Source organism: Xenopus tropicalis, chromosome 9 (assembly GCF_000004195.4).
Source record: "Xenopus tropicalis strain Nigerian chromosome 9, UCB_Xtro_10.0, whole genome shotgun sequence".
NCBI lineage: Eukaryota > Metazoa > Chordata > Amphibia > Anura > Pipidae > Xenopus > Xenopus tropicalis.
Window position 1 is genome coordinate 31,937,629 of NC_030685.2, and position 19,428 is coordinate 31,957,056.

Sequence of the window (19,428 nt, forward strand, 5' to 3'; positions counted from 1 at the left end):
CCCTACCCTGCCTGTGTGTGCCATACTCTGCCTTCCCTACCCTGCCTGTGTGTACCATACTCTGCCTTCCCTACCCTGCCTGTGTGTGCCATACTCTGCCTTCCCTACCCTGCCTGAGTGTGCCATACTCTGCCTTCCCTACCCTGCCTGTGTGCCATACTCTGCCTTCCCTACCCTGCCTGTGTGTACCATACTCTGCCTTCCCTACCCTGCCTGTGTGTGCCATACTCTGCCTTCCCTACCCTGCCTGTGTGTGCCATACTCTGCCTTCCCTACCCTGCCTGTGTGTGCCATACTCTGCCTTCCCTACCCTGCCTGAGTGCCTGTGTGTGCCATACTCTGCCTTCCCTACCCTGCCTGTGTGTGCCATACTCTGCCTCCCCACCCTGCCTGTGTGTGCCATACTCTGCCTTCCATACCCTGCCTGTGTGTGCCATACTCTGCCTCCCCACCCTGCCTGTGTGTGCCATACTCTGCCTCCCCACCCTGCCTGTGTGTGCCATACTCTGCCTTCCCTACCCTGCCTGCATGTGCCATACTTTGACTGTGTGTGCCATTCTTGGCTGGTTTGTGCCATACTTGGCTTGTGTGTGCCATACTCTGCCTGCCCTGCCCTACCCTGTCTGTGTGTGCCATACTCTGCCTGCCCTATGCTGCCTGTGTGTGCCATACTCTGCCTGCCCTATGCTGCCTGTGTGTGCCATACTCTGCCTGCCCTATGCTGCCTGTGTGTGCCATATTCTGCCTGCCTATTAAAAAACTTTTTAATTGCAGTACCACCACAGTATATGTTCTTTTTGTAGTGTGCAGGGAATATTTGTGGGTTTCTACTGCTCCTACAGTCTTGTCTGAGGTGTGAACAGGGGAACAATGTGGGTGATTACAGCCTGAGCCTGAGGTGTGAACACTGCAGGAGGTGGACAATGCAGAGATTAAAAGGTGTGAACAACACAATCCCCACAATCCCCACCTTTTAATACATATTTAAACAATACAGTAGGATTACAGCCTGAATCTAAGGTGTGAGCAATGCAGGGGGGGCAGTTAATCACAGTACTGATACCATTTGAAGCTTACACAAGAGTAAGCCATCAAAGCAGCCAGACAGGTGGGGGGCCACACAGAGGGGGGCGGGCCCCCAGTTGGTCAGCACTGACTTACTCTTTACAGCACTTTTATAATGGACAACCACTTTTTGTTCTTTGTCTACTGGCTACTCTGTGTACTCCCTAAATACAAGGATTGTGCAGAGTGGTGTTTACTGATTCCACCTGCATTAGTCATTTAAGCCTCTGGTGGTTGGCATAGAAGTTCAATTCAGAGATGTTGTGCGATGCAGGATATAATCAGTGTAAAACTGCTAATGTGCAGAAAATAAATCTAAATTGTAAAAATGCTCAAAAGCCCCCTGAACAATTTTACATGATTTTTAGGGGGTTTAGATGCCATTAAATGGTTCAACGTACTTTCCACCACTTACTGAAGGTGAGGCTATCTACAGTATATATGGGAAGCAGGAAATGCACATACAACCTAAAATCTCTGAAAATGATTTCCATTTTGTTCATCAGAACCATGGACTATGTAAATGTAGCCATACACGGTGAGATGTGACCTCGCCAAATGAGCGGAGCTTCTTCTCATATGTCCATCTAAGGTGGGCAGGATCGGGTTAATTTGATCATTTGGCCATAGGGCCAAATCAGGAAAGCACTTGTTTTGTCCCAGGGCTATTGTCTGCTAATTTTTGTTTGGAGAGGTCAAATCAAAAACTAATATTAATTAAACTTAAATGCAATCAGTGTAGGATATGCATCCTACAATATTCCTTTCATTTATTAAATGTATCCCTGAAGTCAGTTGGTTACCCTATTGAAGGACTTGATAAGGAGCTGCTGCTGCTCTTAAAATCCTCATCAGCCAATCAACTGCATCTGTAGATGAGCTGCAGAGGCAGATAACATTTCCAGCTGACACACATATCCAGATGGCGGAGCAGTATGGTTGAAAGCTGCCAAAGTGCCCAATAAAATGTGTACTGTGTATGCCCAGCTTGACTATTCATTCTCTGTACATTCACCATTTTTAGACATTGCCTTTTAGTATTACATTAACCTATCCACCCCCAAGCCAGGATATAGCTTGACCTAGTATTAGGCCTTTTAGGCCATTTTTTCTGGTGCGAAGATGTGAAAGTATGTGTTTCTGCACCAATATCTGCTATATCAGCTAAAGCTGTGCCTGCTAATACAGAGACAAGAAAAAGCTGATGGGAGGCCCTCAGCCACTCTCTGCCTTAGGAGAAAACGCAGGCAAAGGGTAGTCAAGCACAGCACCGTGTGGCTTTAAGGCAGCCATACATGGGCAGATTTAAGCTGCTGATTAAGTCCCTTCAGATTGAGTCAGCAGTTTATCTGCCAGTGTATGAGGCCCTTCAGCAAGCCTGCTTGACTGTTACCTGCTTGAAAATCTCCCAGATGTCGATCGGACAGGTTTAAAAATTCTGCTGGGGTGAGGACCGTATCAGCTTGTGTGATGGCCAGCTTAAGCCTTGGAGGTTTTTAGGGTAATAGTATAATTTTGTTACAGTGAATATTTGTAGCAATGGTTGGAAAAAGTGTTCATATACTTATTCAGCAGGTTTGAATAAGAATAACACCAAATTGGGGCTAACAGATTCACAGTTAGAAATAAATTATAGAGGAATTATTTAAAACAAACCGTTTGGCTTTTTAAAAATTGAAAATGGGGTGTAATTTGCTTTTAGCATTGTCAGTTCTATAGCCATGCTTTGATCCATGAATAATGATGGTTTGTTTAGAGCACTAGTTCCCGGTTCTGCTTATTAAAACCCACTTATGCTAATTAGTCATTGTCTGCCAGCCTCGCTGGAGAAAGTGGCATCTCAGTTTGTATGAGTCTATGGACTCCTGAACAGCTGCACACTTCTTTCATCTTGTCCCCAACTCTCATGGCAGCAACCTGTTCCATAGCCAGTAAACTAATTTCTTATCACTCACAGTAAAAGTCCATTGGTAGATGACCGGTAAATGAATATTTATCACAATGATAAAGTCCATACCAATTGCGTGATTCTGGTGCTTTCTCTTGCCATTCTGGGTGTGTTTTTCAATCTGAGGCTCAATTGTAAATCTCCATATCCATTCATACATGGCTGTCATTTGTTTTTTAGAGGAGAAGAACAAAATTCATTGCCTGTGATTTCATCACCCAGTGGCTGTATAAGTAAGTGCATTAATATCATGTGCTTTTATTTACAGATATACAATGGATATAGAAAGTATCAACATGTGTCAGTAATATAGTAATTTGACAGATATGCCTTTAGAATAGATAGAATGGTGGCAAGGCACATTAAATCTTTAAATCCTGGCCATGTAAAAATACATTGAATTGCCATAAATTGATTCCTTTAATGACTAGTAAGGCATGAAACATGATTATAGCCCAGAAACATTATTACAATATGCATGCTCAAAGAACATGGAAATACCAAAGAGGTACTGTATGAGAAAGAATGATTTCATTGATTAGAAGCACGGTAAAGCATTGCAGGGAGATAGATGGGGATGATCTGAGTACTGAGAAAGAACTGCACTCATGGAAATTTCCATGTGAGTCATTTTTTTATATGGAAGTTTTTTTGTGGTACTCTGAAAATGATGAAGCGAGGCCATGAATTCATTATTTCACAAATTTAGATTTGAAATGTACACGATATTCCAGTTATCAGCCTTTGACTTTTTTATACATGACTTTTTTTTTGAATGTTCAGTTTCAGGTGAGGCAGGAAGTATATGATCCTATAAGGGTGAAGACACACAGAGCTACTAGTAGCAGCTAATTTTTCACAGCTACTAAACTTCAGAAAATACATTGCCATAGACAATACTGAGAAACTGCTAAAACACACGTAGAGACAATTATCAGTAAATGATCAGCATTGCCTATTTTAGTAGCTGTGACATGTAGCTGCTACTAGTAGCTCTGTGTGTCTTCACCCTAATACAGAGCAAGTTATTACATCATGCCACTATTTGTTTCAGTGCGGTACTGCGGGTATCATTGATTGATAGTTTCAAGTCATTTTGTTGGACTTTGAATTCTGTATAGAGTGGTTTGCAAAAGTTTTCCATGTGAGTTCCCCTGATTTTTCATAGTAAGTGTCTATAATTGACTGGTTTCCCAAGTGAGTGTCCCTGACTGGTTAAGTAAGTGTCCCTAACTGGCTTCCAAAGTGAGTGTCCCTGACTGGCTTCCCAAGTGAGTGTCCCTGACTGGATTCCCAAGTGAGTATCCCTGACTGGTTTCCCAAGTGAGTATCCCTGACTGGTTTCCCAAGTGAGTGTCCCTGACTGGTTTCCCAAGTGAGTGTCCCTGACTGGTTTCCCAAGTGAGTGTCCCTGACTGGTTTCCCAAGTGAGTGTCCCTGACTGGTTTCCCAAGTGAGTGTCCCTGACTGGTTTCCCAAGTGAGTGTCCTTGACTGGTTTCACAAGTGAGTGTCCCTGACTGGCTTCACAAGTGAGTGTCCCTGACTGGCTTCACAAGTGAGTGTCCCTGACTGGCTTCACAAGTGAGTGTCCTTGACTGGTTTCACAAGTGAGTGTCCCTGACTGGCTTCACAAGTGAGTGTCCCTGACTGGCTTCACAAGTGAGTGTCCCTGACTGGCTTCACAAGTGAGTGTCCCTGACTGGTTTCCCAAGTGAGTGTCCCTGACTGGCTTCACAAGTGAGTGTCCCTGACTGGTTTCCCAAGTGAGTGTCCCTGACTGGCTTCACAAGTGAGTGTCCCTGACTGGCTTCACAAGTGAGTGTCCCTGACTGGCTTCACAAGTGAGTGTCCCTGACTGGTTTCCCAAGTGAGTGGGAACAACAGCTGCTAGTAAGGGGTGCTATTGTATTATAATATTTTATGTAATATCTTTTATTCCAGTAAAAATCCAAGAAGAAAAGACCAAAACAGTACAACTTTCTTTGAGATTCCATTTGTTCAAGAATGGCTGAAGGATCAGTAAGTACACTCATAATTACCTTTGTAAACACTGTACTGTATGTACACAAGATAGGCCAAAGTAATAGATCACATCTAAGTTAAGGCAGACATTTTTGCTATGAAAAAATACAAAAAACGTAATATTATATTATGAGAAAACGAAACATGTAATGCTGTGGCTAGCACAGCTGCCTTGTAGAGCTTGGTTCTCCTCTGGGTATGCCCGTTTCTTCTTGCAGTCCAAAAACATACAGGCAGGTTAATTGGCTCTTGAATGTGGTAGGGTCCTTAGATTGTAACTTCCATTGGGGCAGGGACTGATGTTAATGATCTCTGGCATATGTTGCCACTATATAAAAAAAATAATGAAAATAACGTAGTGCTGATAAATTACAATCCTGCCACTGAAAATTATTATTATGTAATTCTCCCGCTTTTTGGTAAATGTATGTATATTTATATTAAGTTTACAAAACTTTATATAAATATACATTCCATTGAATAGTACTGGGGCTATAATATATAGGTGGAGACTAAGTAGGTAAGTCTAGTGTCAGTCCCCACATTCAGGTTGCCAATTGTACAGTCAGGTTCCCTCATGTGCAATGTAGCTGTGACATTTACAGTAGCAGTTTTTTACTTTATCATAATTAAAGATAATGGCTGATTATTCTACAAAAAGACTTGGGATGTTACTTATCTTTTTTTTCATTCATATTCAAATATGCTTCCATCAGTTCATTAGGGGTTTCATTTCCCACTTTAATTAGTTACAAATGGTGCTGTGCACCTGCTATAGGGAGAACTATAAATATTAATCTAATCGACATCCATAAAGCTATCTAGCCAAGCTGTTGTTGTAACAGGCATCTGTTTACCTCTATGGACTATTTCTAGAACATCAGCACTTAGCATTACAGCAGGGCCACCATAAGAAACTTGTGTAAAGTAATTTATATGGGGCCCCCATGAACACAAGAGTGCAGTACCGAAATGTTGGCCACATATTGTAAACAGCTGATGTCACTCTATAAAAAGAAGTTGATATAAAGAGTTCCATTGATTAATGTGCTAAGGCTAATGCAACATGTAGCATATGGAGCATATTTTCAGCAAGCCAGGAATACACTCAAAAATGCCCCTACCTGCACCTGCACCCGAATGAACGGAATACACTAGGGTGCAGGCACATGCAGCCAATATCCGATGAAAATATGAAGCCTTGTGGTTTTTGCCGGATATTGGCTGCATGTGCCTGCACCCGAGCGTATTCCATTCATTTAGGTACAGGCACAAGGTAGGCCAAATCTACAGTAGCGGGGCGTATTCTTGGCAAGTGTTTTTCGGCTTGTCGAGAATACGCCCGTGTGGCATTAGCCTAAGTAATTAGGTCAATTCATTGAGGGTCAGTGAAGTTTGCCCATACCCAACTTCCAGCCCCTGCTCTGCACTGTTACTCATGGAATTACATACATTTTGCATATGTCAGTATTTTAATTAGGGGTCAGTGGAATTTATACATCAGTTTATTTCAGAGTAATGCAACTTTTTGCATACATTTTGCATACATTGCGTAAGCGAAGGGGCCCAGTGAGGAGATACTTATATAATTCAGTAATATAGCTCCCAATATAAACTTCTGACATTATGCTAAATATAAATATTTAAAATGAATAATTCATTTGCTAATAAGTCAGTCAGATCATTGGGGGGTGGGAATTTATCTTCAGTTTTTTTAATTTATTGGTGGTCAGTGGAGTTTGCCCCTGCCTGCCCCTGTCACACTTCTCTGTGCAGTCTTTAGCTTTATACACAAGTTACATAAGTTTCTAGGCTAAGTTTTTGTATAAAAACATACGTAAATTGCATAAGTTGTAACTTAACTTTATACATAACTGGATAATTTGCATAATTTTTGCAATGGGGCCAGGCCCTCTTGCAGAAGAGGATTTCTTGCCCCTGATGGTGGCCCTCATGATGTGCATGGGTGGCTGAGGTTTCCTTAGGCTTATGTCACAGGTGGTGGATTCTTGGTCTGCGGATAAACACAAGATGAGAATCTGCCCCTATGCATGAATCATTGCTCTTCTGTCTGCACGTGGAGTAGATTTTGGTGCAATTCTCAGCCTTAGCCGAAAATCTGCCACATGTGGCATTAGCCTTATGACGTGTGTTGATACAGTTTTTGAGATGAAATGTAATTGTTTTTAGCTATTTATATAAAATAAAGAGGTTATAAAGCACTGCTGTCAGTTTCAGATGTCAGTTTCAGTTTATTTATGATGAGAGACCACATCCTTCTAGCAGCTCCTGAACATACTGATAAGGAGAGATGATACAAACCATACTCTTTACAAACAATGTTACATATATTATCATTTCAATATGTCATTTTAGATTGTAACTATTACAGCTCATTTCCCATTCTACACATTTGCTCTATTTATACACCAACTAAAAATACACCTGTAATAAAGAACACAGCTTGAAAATATACAGCCACAAATTAAACTCACTCCTTAGCTCTTAAATGCATATGTCCATTTTGATTGATCCTTCCCATACAGAGAACACAATATAGTGGTTATACAGCCTCAATATGTTCTCGCCAGATAAAAATGCTTACTGCAATAACTCAAGATTTCATTTGTATATGCCTGGGGTAAATTAGACAGCGATTTCCTGAATAATGGGGCTCCCAATAATGAGAAAAAAATATATATATAAAATTAGAAGGCTTGATCATCCATGACAGAAGATGTTATGCAAAGGGATTTTGTTTCACAAAACTCTTTATTTTATAATTAAGGCATATCGCTTTAGGCACACAATTGGACACACTTGATGGTCAAAGGGCTGGGCTGCTGTTATATTAAATACTTGCCTTATGAAACAATTTGCAGTAATAGATCATTCTAGCTCCTGGTCTTTCCCAGGTACTGAGCTACATTGTAAAAGTTGCTTATACATAGGGAACAACTACCTACCTTCATAATGGGGCCCACAATACAGCAGCTCTCTGGCCCATCAGGATAAGGGGGCGACTAGCACACCTTTCATCTGGTATAACATCTGGCAGAAGCATCCTGCTGAGATGACAGACCCCTCAACTGGAACAGCTCTACATTATGGTTATTGTAACTGCTTTTCTTTTTTTCTTTTGGCATCATCATTTTTGAAAGTCAAGGGTGGCACACCTGGGGATCATGTCTACTTCAGTAAGCGCAGACCATTTCATTACTGCCTGCCTTACTATATGGAACTTCACCTGCTTGAGGGCTATTCTTTTAAAAATTTATTGCGGCAGTGGCTGCCCAACAATTACATTTTGCCCAGGACCAGCTGGTTCCATAAAGCGGCCCTGGCTCTAGGTATGAAAAGAACTGAAATACTCCCCAAAAAGCAATTTAATTAATTATCTTGATCACTAAATAAGATTGCATAAAAAGGTAGTTTAATGAATGTGTCTCTTTAATAAAAAAAGATACCCACAGCACCTTTCCTTTTAGGCTAATGTTAGTTGTGACATTTTTCTGTGCTTGCAAAGAAAACACCAATATTAACTGATACTGCCAGTGCAGACTGCCACAGATATCAGAAGTTACCACTAGGGGTGGTACCACTCACGAACCAATCAAAGTACCCAAGGCCAGGAGCAGTAACCCATGGCAACCAATAAGATGTTTGCTTTTAAACAGGTGACCAGAAAATTCTACCTGCTGATTGGTTTCTATTGGTTACTGCTCCTGGGCAAACTTAGTACCTTTTATTACATAACCCCATAAATGTTTTTGACTTAGCTTTTAACCCAGACAGTAGTATTTTAAGACATTTTTATTTATTGTTTGTGAAATTTTGAATTATCAGTATTTTGTTCTGCAACTTTCTAACTTGGATTGTAGACTGTTTTGGGATTGTCAATTTACCAGTAAAAAATCCCCCTTTAGGTGGGCACATCAGGAGAAGAATCGCTTCTTTGGCAAGGTGTAATGTGTATGGCCACCTTAAAGGGGTTGTTCACCTTTGAGTTAACTTTTAGTATGATGTAGAGAGCAATAGTTTTTTGGCTGCCGGGTCAGTAACCCCAATTTTAAAAGCTGGAAGACTCAGAAAAAGAAAACTATACAAAATTAATAATGACAACCAATTATAAAGTTGCTTAGAATTGGCCATTTTATGACATACTAAACTTAAAGGTAAACCACCCCTTTAAGACTGTAGGAGGCTTAATACTATGAAAGCAATCTGCTTTTAGCATATCTATGTGGGGTATTAAGAATGCTGACAAAATGTTTCAAGAAAAAGAGTTTTCTCTGCTGTTAGTGTTTGATTCATGCTCTACTTAGTGAAATACTGCCAAATCCATTAATAATACTAAGTTATAAGTTGTATCAAAATTGAGTAAACAAATGCAAGTTTATATATATATATATATATATATATATATATTATATTTATATATATTATATTGAAGTAGAAAATTGATCTATTAATTTATACTCAGTTTAAACTTAAAAATTACGATGCCCAGCTTTTACAGTTGTACCAATATTTGCAGCTGCCATCTGCTTTGAGTGACAGTTCTCTTCTCACTGTCTGGGTGACGGCCCTGCTCTCCCACTAGCTGTGCTATTAATATGTGGCCTGTGCCCACTTGTCTGTTCTGCAGTATCCCAAAATAACACCAACATAACTTTCAGTCATGACAGTAGAACTAATATAGTTTTTGATGTCTGCCTTTGGCATATTGGAGGATTAACTTCATATGCAGCTACAGCACCTGGCACCCACAATAAATTCTCCTAGTGTTATGCACTTTATTTTACTTTTGTACACATGAAGCTCATACACTTGAGTGAGCATATTGCAGTCATGTGTTGTAAAGCAGATAAATACATTGTTTTAGTGGTAGAGCATGATTCCATTTATATATTCATACTGATGTGTAACTCAACCTCCTTTCCCTACGGGTCCTTTGTGGTAAAGGAGGTTCCAAAAATATGTTGTGCTGGTCCCAGTGAAGTTATGTTTATTTATAGGATTCTCATCATGGGAATTAATCATGATGGTGTATTCAGATCAGCAGAACCCCCTTACAGTCATAGGGTCTACTCCTGCTATTGTTAGGCCAGTCTCCCTCTTCACCTTGGCCTCCCTGCAGTCTTGGGGGCTGATTCATCAAAGTACGAGTTGAATCCCGAAATGGTTAAAATTTGGATTAGATACAATGATTTTTGATGATCGGAAATGTCACGAAGATGCTTCCGAAAAAATCGTATAAGTCACAATAACATCATATTGGCGATCCGAAAGTTACAACATTTTCATATCCGAACGATCGCAAACGGCGGGAAAACCTCTCTGACTTTGATCATTCTGTGCATGATTTTGAAGCCTCCCATAGGACTCAATGGCACTCTGCAGCTCCAACCTGGCTAAAGGAAAGTCACGATAACGAAGCTTGAATAAATCCGAAACTTTCGTACTCGGCCAGACAAATAAGATTTTGTCGCACAAATTGTTGTGCTTTTTGTCGCAAAGTACGAAAAAGTTGCGCAAATTAACGAAAAAAGTCGCAAAAAATATGCACAGTACGAAAACTTTGAAAAAATACAATTTTTTTGTATTCAGAAGCGATCGTACTTTGATAAATGAGTATCTGCTCTCCTTATTGTTACTGCACTGTATTCATAGTTTTATTGTATATAGCAATTTCTTGTGGGCTTCTCTTTTACTGTTTTACTCTTCTTATTTTTCAGTCCAAGGCCACCAATTCCTTTATCCCTACTTCTTTCCGAGGAAGAGGCTGCCCTAATTATACAGTCATTTTGGAGAGGTTATCGGGTAAGACTGGCTTGTATTATGGCTAAATCTGCATATTCTGAGAATGGCAGACATCCATTAAGCAGTACTGTCCATATATTTACACAGTGGTGAGCTTGCAGTGCCAAAATAGAGATTGTTCATCCTGCCCATATCAAGGGGTTTTTGTTGTAAGAGAGGCTGGTAAAAAGAACAGAGACTTACAGCTAATTTCCAATATAAAACATGATTTATACAGAGAAAGGCAGGATTTGCTTTAAGCTGAATACTTTAATTACACAATATCTCCATGAACGCCAGCTATTTTATAGTTTGTAACAGCTGCAGGCAACCCCATGATTATGAGCCACTATTTGCCTCTGTGTGAATGCCAAGACTTTTTCTGCCTACATGTTTTCCATGGACATTGCAATCCATTAATCTTTTGGTTGAAAAGCTATTAGATCAAATCCTCTAAAAGTGTATCTTTAGTAATGACCTTTGAGTACCTTTTCTAATATTGCAGATATTTGGATAGCAACCCTTGGGAAAAAAGTACTTAGCGGCATTAGGCTGTGCAATTTCTTCCAGTTTCCATAGCCAAGGTTTGGGGATTTGGGAAACAGAGAATCCTGTAATATAAGGTTGGTATAATAGATAATATATCCTTCTGTAGACTGCTTGCAATGGGAAAGAGCATCAATCCAGAGATGCCCAGGTGCAGTAATGCATAGCAACCATTAAAATGCTTGCTTTTAAAGAACGAGAAAACCTTAATTCACTAGGGGGTGAATATACAGTGACTTGCAAAAGTATTTGGCCCCCTTGAACTTTTCCACATTTTGTCACATTACAGCCACAAACATGAATCAATTTTATTGGAATTCCACGTGAAAGACCAATACAAAGTGGTGTACACGTGAGAAGTGGAACGAAAATCATACATGATTCCAAACATTTTTTACAAATAAATAACTGCAAAGTGGGGTGTGCGTAATTATTCAGCCCCCTTTGGTCTGAGTGCAGTCAGTTGCCCATAGACATTGCCTGATGAGGGCTAATGACTAAATAGAGTGCACCTGTGTGTAATCTAATGTCAGTACAAATACAGCTGCTCTGTGACGGCCTCAGAGGTTGTCTAAGAGAATATTGGGAGCAACAACACCATGAAGTCCAAAGAACACACCAGACAGGTCAGGGATAAAGTTATTGAGAAATTTAAAGCAGGCTTAGGCTACAAAAAGATTTCCAAAGCCTTGAACATCCCACGGAGCACTGTTCCACCGATCATTCAGAAATGGAAGGAGTATGGCACAACTGTAAACCTACCAAGACAAGGCCGTCCACCTAAACTCACAGGCCGAACAAGGAGAGCGCTGATCAGAAATGCAGCCAAGAGGCCCATGGTGACTCTGGGGGAGCTGCAGAGATCTACAGCTCAGGTGGGGGAATCTGTCCATAGGACAACTATTAGTCGTGCACTGCACAAAGTTGGCCTTTATGGAAGAGTGGCAAGAAGAAAGACATTGTTAACAGAAAACCATAAGAAGTCCCATTTGCAGTTTGCCACAAGCCCATGTGGGGGACACAGCAAACATGTGGAAGAAGGTGCTCTGGTCAGATGAGACCAAAATGGAACTTTTTGGCCAAAATGCAAAACGCTATGTGTGGCGGAAAACTAACACTGCACATCACTCTGAACACACCATCCCCACTGTCAAATATGGTGGTGGCAGCATCATGCTCTGGGGGTGCTTCTCTTCAGCAGGGACAGGGAAGCTGGTCAGAGTTGATGGGAAGATGGATGGAGTCAAATACAGGGCAATCTTGGAAGAAAACCTCTTGGAGTCTGCAAAAGACTTGAGACTGGGGCGGAGGTTCACCTTCCAGCAGGACAACGACCCTAAACATAAAGCCAGGGCAGCAATGGAATGGTTTAAAACAAAACATATCCATGTGTTAGAATGGCCCAGTCAAAGTCCAGATCTAAATCCAATCGAGAATCTGTGCCAAGATCTGAAAACTGCTGTTCACAAACGCTGTCCATCTAATCTGACTGAGCTGGAGCTGTTTTGCAAAGAAGAATGGGCAAGGATTTCAGTCCGTAGATGTGCAAAGCTGGTAGAGACATACCCTAAAAGACTGGCAGCTGGAATTGCAGCAAAAGGTGGTTCTACAAAGTATTGACTCAGGGGGCTGAATAATTACGCACACCCCACTTTGCAGTTAATTATTTGTAAAAAATGTTTGGAATCATGTATGATTTTCGTTCCACTTCTCACATGTACAACACATTGTATTGGTCTTTCACGTGGAATTCCAATAAAATTGATTCATGTTTGTGGCTGTAATGTGACAAAATGTGGAAAAGTTCAAGGGGGCCGAATACTTTTGCAAGCCACTGTATGTGAATCAAGTGCTACTTTTAGTAGAAAGTTATGGGCCTAGGGAAAAAAACTAATTGTGCGGCAGCACCTTACCTATGGAGTTCACCATTAAATTAATTTTTAAAATGATGTAGACAGAGAAGTTCTGAGACAATTTGAGGTTTTCTTTATTTTTATAGTTTGTGTTTTTTTTTAAATTATTTAGCTTTTTGTTCAGCAGCTTTCTAATTTGGAAGTTTAGCTGCTATCTGATTGCTATGGTCCATTGTACTGTAGCAACCTGGATGGGGAGTAATACAACAGGAAATCAAATAATTTAAAAACTACAAAAAAAGAAGACCAATTGAAAAGTTTCTAAGAATAGGCCATTTAAATGACATACTAAAAGTTAACTTAAAAGTGAACCACCCCTTTGATTGTGCCCAAAACCTACTTGTTAGCATTGGCCAGAATAAGGGCAGTTAATGAAAATACAAAATACTACCTCCTGCTCTTTAAAGGGATTCTGTCATGATTTTTATGATATACTTTTTTATTTCTTAATTACACTGTTTACATAGCAAATAATACACTCTACTATTTAAAATTTTATTCTTAAACCAACAAATGTATTTTGTTTAGTTGTAATATAGGTGTATAGGCAGCCATCTCAGTGCATTGTGCCTGAGTCTGAGCTTTCAGAAAGAAAAAATATTCATGTCTTTGTAAAGTATGGTGTAGACTCCAGGTTTTGACTGAGAGCCAGCTGTTAGAAATGTGTATGTTCCTGTGTGCGTGGAAGAATAACATTATAATTAGGAAGAGAAGTGTGAGAGGAAAAGAATGTGTTTGGATCTCACACATTCTATACAAACATTTCCCCTGTTCCCAAGGTTTCCCTTGTTTAGAATCTGCGTGACACTAATGCCTCTGGTGACAGTAATTAACAGTGACAATAGTACTGCAGGCTTGTATTTTGCTGAGACCTACAAAGCCAGTTATTGTCATATGTAGCAGAGTTTGTTCTTCACAGGAAGTAAAAGCTGCTTCAAAATATGTTCTTTTTGTCTATTTTTTATACATTTTATTAATAGGTTTTTTTTCCCCCTATGATTTATTTATTTTAAAACTGGTGTTTAATATGTGTAAAGTTGAACAGAAAAATAGAGCATGCATTGGTTTTCCACTACTTTATAAAGAAAACAAATATATCCAGCAATAAAGAACTCGATTGAAAGGGAAATTGTGCAAATTGCAGTTCCTGCATATTCCAGAGATTGGAAGAAATCCTTCTAGCTTCAAACAATCAGGTACAGATATCAGTCTACATAATGAAAGAAATATAAGACCCAAACAAACAATTGAATTTAACATGTCCAACTACACTCAGTTACATGTTACGACTCTTGATGACTCTTGGCTAAAGTAGGTTTTTATATGTTAAACAAGTCTGCAAAGGGCCTTCCCCATTAGTCTGGAATATGGATCAATAAAGGGATCTCATCCTATTATAACTGATGGATCAATGACTTTAGCTATATGACTTGGCTGCCTGATCTGCTTTGTAGTAACTACTGTATATAGCAGGTGATTCAGACTCAGCGCTCCAGGGTCACTTACAAGCACTGCCTTTCAATACACATCATCCTTAATTGTCTTAATAAAGACTGGAGTTAAGTTTAATTAATTTAATGTTTGCTAATTATATAAGCTTGAGATCCTTGTTTTTATTCGCAGTCAGAATTTGGACCATCTGGACATATAAGACAGAATTAATGAAAGTTTTTCTGCTTAATGAAACAAACCTCCATAGGAATTTGGCTCATAAATGCAAAATTCGGTTATTTGCAGGGATGCACCATTCTCTGTCCTGCAGGACACTTATTCCAACCTCATTAAAACACAGTCCATCCAGCAAGGATCATTGTCTGAGAAAATAGAATTTCATACACTACAACTGTCATTGCCTTTTGTTTAGTATCTTACTCAAGTCACACGCTGAGTGTTTTACATGAGGTTCCCAGCATGTGATATAAAACAATATTTTAGAACACCCACACTATAAACTGCCCAAAGTAAAGTATTTTGTTTGCCAGAGAATGAGAAAGTTACATCATCGAGTGAAAGCTTGTTGTTAATTGTACAAATGAAGCATAAATCATACTGATCTGGACTGGGATTCATGTTGCACTTCACTAGTGGGTTATTATCTAAATCAGCTTTGTTGGTCAATATGTTGAACATTTTACTGGGTTTATCTCTGCACATACCTTAAATTTGCTAAGTATCTAAACATTAAATAAACCCAATAGAATTGTTTTGCCCCTAATAAGGATTAATTATATCTTGGAATTAAGGTTCTGGTTTATTATTACACAGAAAAATGTAATCATTTTTTAAAAAGTGAATTATATGATTAAAATGGAGTCTATGGAGGATGGCCTTTCCGTAATTTGGAGCTTTCTGGATAATGGTTTTTTCAGATAATGGATTCCATACCTGTATGTCAACTTGGGACAATAACTAAAATAGCTTGGTGATGCAGTAACTAAAGCAGCCTTGTGGATCTTTATCTAAAGCAACTTGGTGGGCAAATGCCTAAACTAGCTTGGCCATGCAGTATCTCTTTATGATCCAAATCATAATCAGTTTGTTCTGTGCAGAGCAGAATAATTAATAGCAAATTGTTCTAGAATTAAACTTGTCTGAAATATCTCAAGAATAGTAGTATGTTTACTAAATCATGTTGTGAGTGAACATTGTACTGTAGTTGCTCAAAGAAAGATTTTGTCTTCAAATTCTTCCAAATCAGGTTCATAAATTACTTCTCTTTAAGCTTTCTATCACTCACAGACTTTGCCTTTGGCTGCCATAACCGGACATTTTTTATTTCAATATCTTGCTCTTCTGGGATCTTCTTTCAGATTCTGTTCACAATCAGCCGTTTTTTCTGAGGCACTGAAGGTATCTTGTCGTTTATTTATTTTTTGGAAGCAACTCAAAAACACATCGGCACATGGCCATTTATGAAAAGCTGAAAGCACGGGTATTTAATATCTGCCATTTTATTTACCCTCTGAAACAATATCTGCAAATTTTTAACATGCACTGCAAAACAAAATAATACTATACGTTTGTGCCAGCATGGTTTTATGTGTAACAGGATCTTGCCAGACTAATTTAATTGCCTTTTGTGAGGAGGTGAGCAGGAACATTGATGCTGGAATGGCAGTGGATGTCACCTACTTGGACTTTGTTAAATCATTTGATACAGTACTTTACAGTAAGTTAATGATAAAATTGAGGAATATTGGCCTAGAACATAATATTTTTAATTGGATAGAAAACCGGCTGGAGGATAGATTACAAAGAGTGGCGGTAAATGGAACATTTTCTAATTGGGTTGAATGAATGGAAACTGATTATTGTAGTGTACTTACCTTTTCACCTTGCTTTTTAGTACTGGTTTAGTAAACTACTAAACACAGGCACTCAGCCTCACTTAAATGGAAGCAAAATGTAGCTCACATGGTCCCTGGGATTATTAAAGCCGAGATCTGGTGGTAATTCTGTTTTTTTTTCATTTATTTTATTTTTTATTTATTTTCAATAGACATATTTTTACTTACATTTTGTAACACTTGTGGAATTCTCCAGACGTGCCCAGATGCCCCCATGCTTTTCTAGATGGTAATCCTTATGTTCCCATTTCTGCTTGCATCCATTACAACTGACTAGCAGAAATGCAGGTTGTTATCATATTCCAGTATTGTTACTGTAACTTCTCTATCAGCATTTATTTAAGTTAAGGTCCCCATACACGGGCCGATAGTTCGGCAGCTAATCAACCCTTGTATTGGCACTCCCGACGGGCCTGCCAGACTGATATCTGGCCTGAAATCGGCCAGACCTCAAACGGGCAGGTTAGAAAATCTAGTCGGACCGACTTTGCCTATGCCCGTCATAATTCGATCGTTTGGCCCCAGGGATTCTCCCAATATCGCCCACCCGTAGGTAGGGGATATCGGGAGACATCGTCAAGCGAGCGGATCTGCCCGTGTATGGGAACCTTAACACTTAGAAAGTGTAACCCATTATCCAGAAAGTTCCACATTATGGGAAAGCCATCTGCCTTAGACCCCATTATAAACAAATAATTCTAATTTTTAAAAATGATTTCCTTTTTCTCTGTAGTAGTAAAACTGTACCTTGTAGAAACTAAGCTGCATGAATCCATATTGGTGGCAAAAAATTATTTTTTGTATGATTATATGATTTTTAAGTACACTTAAGTTATGGGGATCCAAATTACAGAAAGATCACTTATCTGGAAAACCCCCATGTCCTGAGTATTCTGGATTACAAGTCCCATAGCTGCATATATATTTATTTACACACTTATATAAGTTCTAGAGTTACTGCATGCTGTCCATTGTGATGTGAGGTAAAGGATCAAATTGACATATATAAAGACTTAACAGATCACCAATCTCTTTATGATTTTTCAGACCCATTGAGAATAGGGCGAATCCTTGAGAACAGATAATGTTTGATGTACAACATATTAATCACAAAGAGATATATATAAATATATATATCTACACAGAAAAAAATATATATATTATATATATGCTGTGTACATATTTCTTTTGTTATTTCCCAAGAACTCCAATGTATCATTGATAGTGAAATATGTACCATTAAAGCAGCGTTCAAACCGACTCAGGAAAAAGATGCTATTATTTACCTGCTTTTGACTGGTTGTGACAGCAGGATAGGCTCCAAAATAGCACAAATGAGCTCTGATTTCCATTTGAAAGGACGAGATAGAATTACATTAGCAGGAGTTATACCCAGAAGCAGAGACCAGAGGTTAGAACTGTAGAAGTGACTTTATATAAACTACATTTCAGATACGGAAAGGCAAAGTGATTTTTAAAACTTGCCTGCAAAGTGCATATTTGAAAAATGATCCTTTTTATTAAAAAAATGGGGGCCATGTACTTCTCAGTTTTAATACATATCAACGACACACTAAATCCATGGCACAATGCAGTGCTGCGGCAGCTGGATGTGGGCAGGCATAGGCTGCTGGCTTGGCAATCTGTTGGCCAGTAATAGAACCCTAAACAATCCCCTCACTTTTAAAGCTTGCTCAGTTATTGATCAGGTGGGATGGATCAAAGTCTGCAGCCCATGGGTCTGCATGGGCCCTCATGGTTTTGTAGAAGGCCCAAGATTTTGGATCTGCTATATTTGTCTCCTTCTTGGGTAGCCAAATTGGCAAAGATCTACAAAGTCCATGGATCTTTCTGTTTATGGGCGTCTGTATAGAGATAGTTAAAGGGGTGGTTCACCTTTAAGTTAACTTTTAGTAAGTTATAAAATTTCCTTTTCCTATGAATTATTTACTTTAGTTACTATTTATGACTTATCTTCCTATTCAATCATTTGCCTATTCATATTCCAGTCTCTCATTCAAATCTCTGCCTGGTTGCTAAGGTAAATAAGACCCTAGTGACCAGTTGCTGCTTAAATACCAAACTGGAGGGCTGCTGAACAAAAATTAAAACAAAAAACTAAATAAGCAATTGCAACTTGTCTCAGAATATCAATGTCTACACCCTGCTAAAAGTTCATTTAAAGTTGAACCACCTCATTAACATTTTCTTATGATTACATTATTACCAATTGACTCTGGTGTCTTTTAAGCTGGCTAGGCTTTAAAATGCTGATGGCAATATAGAACAGGAAGGAGGTTAAACTGCCCATTCACATCAGGGAACACTTCTGCTTAGACGCATTTGAATGTAAGGCTTTAAATGTAACTGCATGCGTTTAAACATACCTTCTCCTTACCCTCTTTTTACTTCCACTTGAAGCCTGCCATAGCTATATTAATCCTAAAATAGAAATATAACTTACCCACATTTCCTTCAGCTTCAGAGATGACCTTGAAGACAATTCAGTTGACGCAGAAATCCAATTTTTGTCTGCTCTCTTTTTATCTTTAGAGGAACCCATTATTTTCAGCATTATTCATTTAATAGAAAATAGCCTGCGAGAATCACCGAATGAGGACAGAAATCGTTAAAAGTTATGTAATTAACATTTGCAACATGCAAATGTGTTTGCTCCCAGGGAGATCAGACCTAGTCTCTTTCTGTATTTTGGCTAGTTTATCCAGCAGTGCATTAATAATCGAATGTTGTCAGGTCACTGAGTAATTCATGACAGCAAACAT

At 39.1% G+C, this 19,428-nt stretch overlaps 1 protein-coding gene across 3 annotated transcripts in view; it reads left to right on the forward strand.

Moving 5' to 3' along the window:
• iqck (IQ motif containing K) overlaps nt 1-19,428 on the forward strand; it is a 74,646-nt gene that overhangs the window by 31,392 nt on the left and 23,826 nt on the right. For all 3 annotated transcript variants that reach the window (XM_031893712.1, XM_031893711.1, XM_002932213.5), the window contains exons 5-7: nt 3,194-3,246; nt 4,957-5,034; nt 10,776-10,860. In XM_031893712.1, coding sequence (XP_031749572.1) covers nt 3,194-3,246; nt 4,957-5,034; nt 10,776-10,860 — 216 coding nt within the window. The remainder of the gene's footprint in view (nt 1-3,193; nt 3,247-4,956; nt 5,035-10,775; nt 10,861-19,428) is intronic.